Here is a 7,888-nt window from a genome sequence, read left to right on the forward strand (position 1 = left end):
GGGTTTAATGAACAAACTCATATGCAGTCTTTTACAGCCTCACTGTTTAAACTGCAGACGGAGAAGCATTTCATTCAAATTTTGTCACCTGTAGATAAGCCATGCCTGTTTCAGCTGATGAAACTCTGGGGAGCCTGTCTGTGAGAGGTACAGGTCTAACACCAGCTGGAACTGAAGGATTGCAAGGTTTGTACGAGATGCTATTTATTGCAGTTAAAGACTGTGATCAGTGTCTACTTTAGTTTCTTTCTAAAAATGTTTCCACTCACAAAATTAAGTTCAGCTACCATTCAAAATCTGGATTAAATTCTGACAGGTACTGTTACCCATTCTGTATTCAAGTTGTTGCTGTGAGATGCTAAAAACTGGCAATCTCATTGAGCTGTAACGTTCATCCTTCCAGAAGAGAAGAGAACTTTTTTGCTGAATTGAGGAAAAGGCCAGATCCATTTAATGAAAAGGGAACCAAAAGTACTGTGCTATTCTCATATGTTAGTCAGCTGCTAATGGAATGGAACTTCTGAGCTTAGTTTTGCATCTGAGTCCATTTTCAGAATTATGAGTTAATCCTTTCAAGCTTCCAGAGAGTATGTTCACTTTGAGACAGATTAGAAAGCATCTCTATGGTAATGGTCATCTTTTTTTTCAGTAGTATGTTTGACCATACCTGGTTACTTGCTCAGTTGTTGCATTTGCATTGTCTAGTAGGTAATCAGTTTGCTGTATCATTTGGACTATTTGTTTTTCAGTCTGGAAGAGGGAGGAAAAGGGAAGTGATTAACCTGATACAAGTGTAAAATAACAAATTACTTGAAAATTTTCATTAACATTTTTTCAGTATTTCAAAGGGAGTTAGATTTGAATTATGTGTTGTTGAATGTATTGAAGATAATTTAAAGTTGCTTTGGTTTGGGTAGAATCATCAGCTACACAGAATGTCAAAGCTCGACAAGCCTTATGGAGGATCAGTCGAGAGGAACTGGAAGACAGATTCCTTCGTATCCGTGATGACTATGTCCTGCTCAAGCAGCATGCAAATAAGCAAGAGGAGAAAATTAAGAGGTGTGGAGTTTAATATGTTTAACTCTCAGTAACTTTTTTGCCCCTTAAAGCATTATCAGCAGATTAACAGTCATGTTGATTTCTCTCAAATTGCTTTTTAATGCAGTAGCAAAAATCACTCATTGGAATTCATTTTTGTATTGTTTTCTGGTTGTCTCTGTATGTGAGGTGCTTTTTGCAGTGGACCCTGTTCAGTCTCCATGTACAGAGGCACAGCACCACCTCCCACTGTGGAATTGGTACCTTGGGTTCATGGCTATGCGAGCGGAGTACAAACGTAACGGGGATTCTGGGAATGGAAGAAGCTGTAGAAGCCTAATGATTCATCCAGAGTTTCATTCTAGAATCAAAATGGCCTATACAGAGAGATTCTTCCCCTTTTTTGGTCCCTGTTTGTCCTTCAAGAAGTTGACTAGCACCTAACCTTTTATCACTGAGTTAGCACTGAAGTGTCTTTACAATCAGCTCTCCTTTATTCAGTATGGGTAACTTCAGTGAAGAAGTCCCAAGCAGCATGTGGAGCACAGTGTGTGCCCAGACACACACACTTGTATAAGCAACTTTAGGCTTATTATTGAACTTAGTGCTGTGCTGACAGACTGATCTGGACTCTGCAGAACTGCTCATGGTATTACTATATTTCAGGAGGGCTAATTAATCCCAAAACACTGTGAATGTGTGTTCACATTGTGCTGTCCTTAAGCTGATAGTCAAGTGGCATCTGAGCTAGCTTCTGGTGGGAAGGGCAGCGGAAAACACAGCCTGTGCCGATGGGACCATTCCATACTTAAACAAAGTGCAAAACATTCTTTGCTTTTGACTCGGTCTTCAGTGAGCCAGGATCCAACTGACAAGCATGACATGCTCTCCGTTTTTTTTGCCAGGTTGTGGTCAAATACAAGATGGTGGTACATATGAATTGTTTCCATATTCCAAATGGCATTTCTTGCAGGAAATACCATTCATCATCCTCTTAGGTGAATGCACTCATTGTCCACTTAGGTAAAATTACACAGAATGTCCAAATTACCTGAATTAGTATGTTAAGGCACAGCAAATAAAAAATACAGTGTTTGTCTAGATTCCTAGACAAAGTCTTAACTCCTCAAGCTAAATTTCTTTCCCAGCATCCCTCATGCCAAAACCCTTGTAACTAAAAGTTTAGAATTAATTTCCAGTAGAAGTACATTGAAAAAAACCAAAAAACCTGCTTGCAGACAAGTAACATTCTGTGACATCCTTAAATTATTGCCGATTTATTTTTTTGTTTCACTTTTGTTCTTTAAAATAAAAGCTTCTGTCCGCAAGTATCAAAAAGTATAACAAGCCACTTTAAACAAATGAAGTGTGTCCTTATTATCATTTTTCTTTCTGCACCTTTGAAAATAGGTTCCCTGTAAACTAGATATAGGTCTTGTAGATGTGTGGCCACTTTTGTAGTCTTGTACAGCAGAGCAGAGTAATAGGAGGTAATGTGTTAAAAATTAAGCAGCCTGAAGAGTAAACATGTGTCCTCCCATTACTAACCTTAAATGGTAAGCCATAGGAAGCTGTTATTTGTCAGTGCTGTGGAGCAGATTGCTGCACAGTGGTTTCAGTTACCTTCGAAGAGTTCTTCACAGGCAGTAGTAGTTATATCAAAGCCTGAATTTTATTATTCAGGTTCTGTGCTAATCTCTTCACAGTGATTATGTTCCTTTCAACAGAATACTTTTTATGCTGACTTTTCACATTCTTTATCTGTTTTGGTTGCTTTCTCCAGAATGACCACCAAGTTAATACGGCTTGTTAATGATAAAAAGAAGGCTGAAAAGGCTGATGGAGGGCCCAGGCGGTTGGGTCAGGCTGTGGAGCTGGAAGAAATGATCGAGCACTTGCAGGAGAGAGTTCATGAACTTGAGAAACAGAACGAGAGCCTCCGCAACAAACTCATTTCAACTAAACAGCAGCTCCAGATCCAAGGCCACAGGCCTTGTCCGTACAGCTATGTTCAGCCTCGTGTCAACACTGGCCTGAGGAAAGCGAGCGAGGCTGCTGCCGTGCTGGAGCACACAAAGAAAGGTATCATTCACATTCATTGGGAACAGCAACCTCTTAGGTGGTCCTGTGAAACCTGAAGCCTGAGTCTCAGAACAGTTTCAGGGCAGGTCAGAAAATATGCAAAGCAGTTATCTAAAAATAAGATGCCTGGAAGAATTCAAGTTAGCTTAGCTCTCTCTAAGGTATGGAGAGATAAGAAAACTCCACAACTAAGAAATATATCTTACTGTTTGTGTTTGGCTGATTTAGAAATGCCAGGGAAAGCTGATCCAAAAGGTCTACTTAGGTGTGCTTGTTCACTAAATACTTGTTGGTTTCTCATGACTTTTATTGAGTGTGTGCTGGTTTGAAAGCAAACTGGTGAGAGACTCTCGAGTCAGAAGTACAGTTTAATATGAAAACCAAACCAAAACAACAAAAAATGCAACAGTACAAAAAAACCCCAGAAAAACCACTGACAGAGTCAGAAAGTAACCTGACCCCCTGTCAGTCAGGGCGTTGACAGCAGTGCCATTGAATGGTGGCTGCATCCTCCTGCAGTGATGGGTTTGTTGGAGCAGTGGTCCTGCAGATCCGGCTCTCTCCTGAAGGTCCAGCAGCAGCTCTTGTCCTCTGGGAATCCAGCAGATAAAAAAGGGTTTCTGTGCTGGTCCAAGCCCCAGCTTATATCCCTGTGAGCATGTTTGGCTCCCCACCCCTGGGGTGAGGCATCTCCCAATGGGCCAGTGTAATTCTGTGGGTCACACATGGGTCCCTGACAGCCTGTTAAACAGAGACAGCCCCTGGGGAAGCCAGCAGGGACCAGGCTGTAATGATCACTGCCCCACCTGCTTTAACAGCTTGTGGAGACAGCAACAGAATACATCCCATTGGCTACCCCCACACTGCAACCCAGGACAGAGTGCAGCCATCTAAGATATACCTTGATTTGAACAAAAGTGAATAAAAAATATATACTCTAGGCATATATATACACATACATATGTATATATGTATATACATGTATATATTTATATATATGTCACAATTACCAATACCTTAACATAATAGTTAAAGATCAGCATTCAAAATAGATCAAGTTAACTCAGCACAAATGCAAAGTATGTAAATTTTTTTCAGGCATTTTAGGAAACTGCTGGTATCATTGCACCTGGGACCTAAATGACTCAGTTTTGGGGACTGAGGCTTGGCAGCCTTAATGCTGTGTTTGAAATATAATACGTAGTTTCGTCCCACCTTGAAACTTCCTTAATTTCTTCTTGCTGAAGAAGGAAGGAAAAATTGGAGAAACCATTGCTTTTGCTCCTGAAGTCACAGTTCTTTCTTAATTAATTTCTCACTTTTCTTCTCCACCTGGGATTTAGTATGCTTCTAAAGAACTGGCAATTATTTGCACTGCTACTAACAATGATCCTATGTTCCTGTTTAATACTATTGATATTGTTCCTCTTTGAAGACAGATCTCTGTTCTCTGTCTTTGAAGGTAAAATCTTCTATAAAGCCCTTTCCAGAACATGTTTTTAACACTTCTCTGTCACTGTGCTGTATCACCTGCTGTCCAAATTCTAGCAGCTTTGTTGTAGGTACTGATTCCATGTGAATTTGCTGTAAAAATACTTATAATGGCATGTCCATAGAAGTTGTGTTTGTATTACATAGAGACTGTTGGTAAGTTAAATGCTTTTTCATTCACTGTGACAAAAATTTGTCTTTGCTTTGTTTCCAGGAATGAGATTTCAGAACTTAGAAGTGAGATCATCTGACCTTGTGCTCCCAAAATATGGGCAGGATCTGGTCGAGGATTCAAGGGCTGAAATAAGAAATTTGTATGATTTTATTACTTACTTTTTTGTCATTATAGGTCTTAAAACGTATGGTTCTCTTGAAGAAAAGAAAAATTTTTTTTCAGAAGTTTTCACTTCAGAAAACAAAGTGAAGTGGTTGGATCTGATACAATAACACTGTTAACAACACATATATTTTACGATAAGGATCCTAAGGGATGTAAAATGTAAGGCTCAGGGATTTAGAATGTAAAATGTAGGTACATGAAGAGGTGGCTGGAAGTTAAAATTGATCTTCAATGGTGAGCCTTTCTTTTGGCTAGGATGCAATTTTGCTTAGCTGGCAAAAAGCAGAAGGGACCTTGGCTGCAAGTTTTACTAACCTAACTCCCAAAATGTATGGGGATAACCCACGCAAGTGGTGGCTGTTTTGAATGTGTTTTGCTGATGGATTTAAGCTTCATTTCTAGAGGCAGACAGATTTTATGGGTAAGTTGGCAAAAAGCACAGTATGGCATAGTTATGTAAAATGATTTTCATTTATTTTTGTATTCTGAAAGTTGGTTTGTTATCTAACTGCACATTTTAACTGCAGTTGCAGCTCAGGAAACCCTTATAGCATCTTTGATTCAGAGATTACATGAGAGCTGAGAGGTGTTACATAGGCTGGAGAAAAGGCAGTTCACATCTGATTTAAAGATACTGAGGTCTAATTAGAACGTTTTTTATTCTCTATATGTGTAGAAATCTGGTTTTCTAAAAGGCACCCTTAGTATGTTTGTTTATTTCCATAGTAATTTACCTATAGCAGATTTACTACAATATCTGTAAATGCTGCATTTTCAATAGATGGCTAAAACCAGGACAGTATTAAAATATATCAATTAATGGGCAGTCATGCATTTTGTGCTTGACGTTTTGTAAACACAAAGATTTACTGGGACCACAGGTAATGATTGTATAGAAATATTCTTATAAATTATTTTTTAAATTGCATTTGCTGGATAAATTCCACTAAGACATATCATTTGATTATTTTTTTATGTGTATAAATTTCTCTATCTCAGAATAAAAGCTTAAAAAGTTACTTTTACTGCTCCATCCATCAAAAATCTCAGAATTTTTTGATAGCTAGTAATGGTGTATTGCTTTTTGGAAAACTGTTGGTACTGATGGATTAGGAAGATGCTTCTCATATAGAGTATAAGAAACCATGGACAGTGTTTTCAGCTGGGTTCTGCTAATCATTCAGTCCACATAAACATTTTATTTTGAGAGTTTGTGTGGTGTGTTCATAGTAGCTTAAACTCTTGAGCCTCTGTTGTGATGCATGTCATTAAGAAATACAAATTTTGCTGAACACTTAAATTTTTGGCTCTCTTGAGTGTTCATTTAAATTTTTTTTCTTTCATTAAATACTTACCTGGTTTTGGAATGTAAGATGCTTGTACTTTCAGGGAGGCTGTGATTGAGTCCCAAAGGAAACACATTGAGGAGCTAGAACATGCCAGAGAGACTCTTGTGAGTCAACTAGGAAGGAAAGAAAAGGAGATTGAAGAATCCATCCTACAGCTGAGAGAGCAGGACACAGCAAACCAAAGGTATTGTGGAGAATGGAAGTCTCCATGGGGGAAGCTTTAGAACAGCTATGTCATAATGTTTATATAGAGCTGTGAAAATTACTACTTCTGAGAAGGACTATGTGCTTTCTTCATTTCTTTCCCTTTGGTGAAAGGAAGTCATACAATGTTTTGCCAAATAGCCATGGATGATTCTAAGCAAGGAGATAGTTTTGATAATAAGTTATGACATATTTTCATAAATAAACAAAGATGCTTGTAATTACCATTTTAGATAATTCATTTCCAGCTGATAGAGATTGACTTGAAGTCCAAGTCAATCACATTTTAATCATCTTGGGGGTGATGGTTGATGACAAACAGAACATGAGCTGCAGTGTACACTTGCAGCCCAGAAGGCCAACCAAATTCTGGGCTGCATCCAAAGGACTGTGGCAGCAGGTGAAAGGAGATGTTTTGCCCCCTCTACTCTGCTCTCATGAGACCCACCTGGAATACTGCCCACAGTTCTGGTGTCCTCAGCATCAGAAGGACATGGAACTGTTGGAGCAAGGCCAGAGGAGGCCACAAAGCTGATCAGAGGTCTGGAGCACCTTCACTATGAGGACAGGCTGGGAGAGTTGGGGCTGTTGAGCCTGGACAAGAGAAGGTTGTGTGGAGACCTCAGAGTACCTTCCAGGATCTGAAGGGGCTCCGGGGAAGCTGGAGGGGGACTCTTGGTTAGAAACTGCAGGACAAGGAGCAATGGGGGTAAATTGGAAAAGGGAAATTTAGGTTAGATCTTAGGCAGATGTTTTTGCTGTGAGGGTGGTGGGACACAGGCCCAGGTTGCCCAGGGAGGCTGTGGCTGCCCCAGCCCTGGCAGTGTTCACAGCCAGGTTGGATGAGCCTTGAGCAACCTGCTCTGGTGGGAGGTGTCCCTGCCCAGGGGGTTGGGGCTGGATGGTCTTTAAGCTCCATTCGAACCCCTTAACATACTATGAATCTATTAGAGAATTTTAGATGTCGATTAATAATACGAGATTTAATGTTCACTGATACTCATTAATAATTTTTAGTCCACAAAGAGTGGAAAAATACTGTCCTAAGAGTAGATTAGCAAATTTTTGAAGGCATATGATACATATGTGGAACAGACAAACATGCTTGTGAAATGTGTTCCACAGTAAAGCCTCTATTAGTTTTCTTTCTCTTCTTCCACCTTTGCAAAAATACATGGAAAATTACATAGCTTTGCCTATATCTTTCCCCTTTTGACAGTTGCAGTTTCAGACTGTTATCTGTTATTAAGGATCTAATGTGGCACAGTCCTGATTCCTCATTCATCCTGTTTCAAGAGCACTTCCACATAGATGAGAAATACTTGGTCAGTTCTTTAAATGCCTTTCAAGGGAGGGACCTGCTCACCATGTGTGGCATTCC

The 7,888-nt window shown here is 39.6% G+C and overlaps 1 protein-coding gene across 1 annotated transcript in view; it reads left to right on the forward strand.

The window, feature by feature from the left end:
- Positions 1-917: 917 nt before the first annotated feature.
- Positions 918-7,888, forward strand: part of LOC103803547 (protein fantom-like) — a gene marked incomplete at both ends in the record, with an annotated part of 13,068 nt that continues 6,097 nt past the window's right edge. Inside the window, 4 exons of the mRNA XM_009076115.1 lie at positions 918-1,062; positions 2,825-3,123; positions 4,829-4,928; positions 6,344-6,487. Coding sequence (XP_009074363.1) covers positions 918-1,062; positions 2,825-3,123; positions 4,829-4,928; positions 6,344-6,487 — 688 coding nt within the window. The remainder of the gene's footprint in view (positions 1,063-2,824; positions 3,124-4,828; positions 4,929-6,343; positions 6,488-7,888) is intronic.

This window comes from Acanthisitta chloris, unplaced genomic scaffold (assembly GCF_000695815.1).
Source record: "Acanthisitta chloris isolate BGI_N310 unplaced genomic scaffold, ASM69581v1 scaffold8420, whole genome shotgun sequence".
Classification (NCBI taxonomy): Eukaryota; Metazoa; Chordata; class Aves; order Passeriformes; family Acanthisittidae; genus Acanthisitta; species Acanthisitta chloris.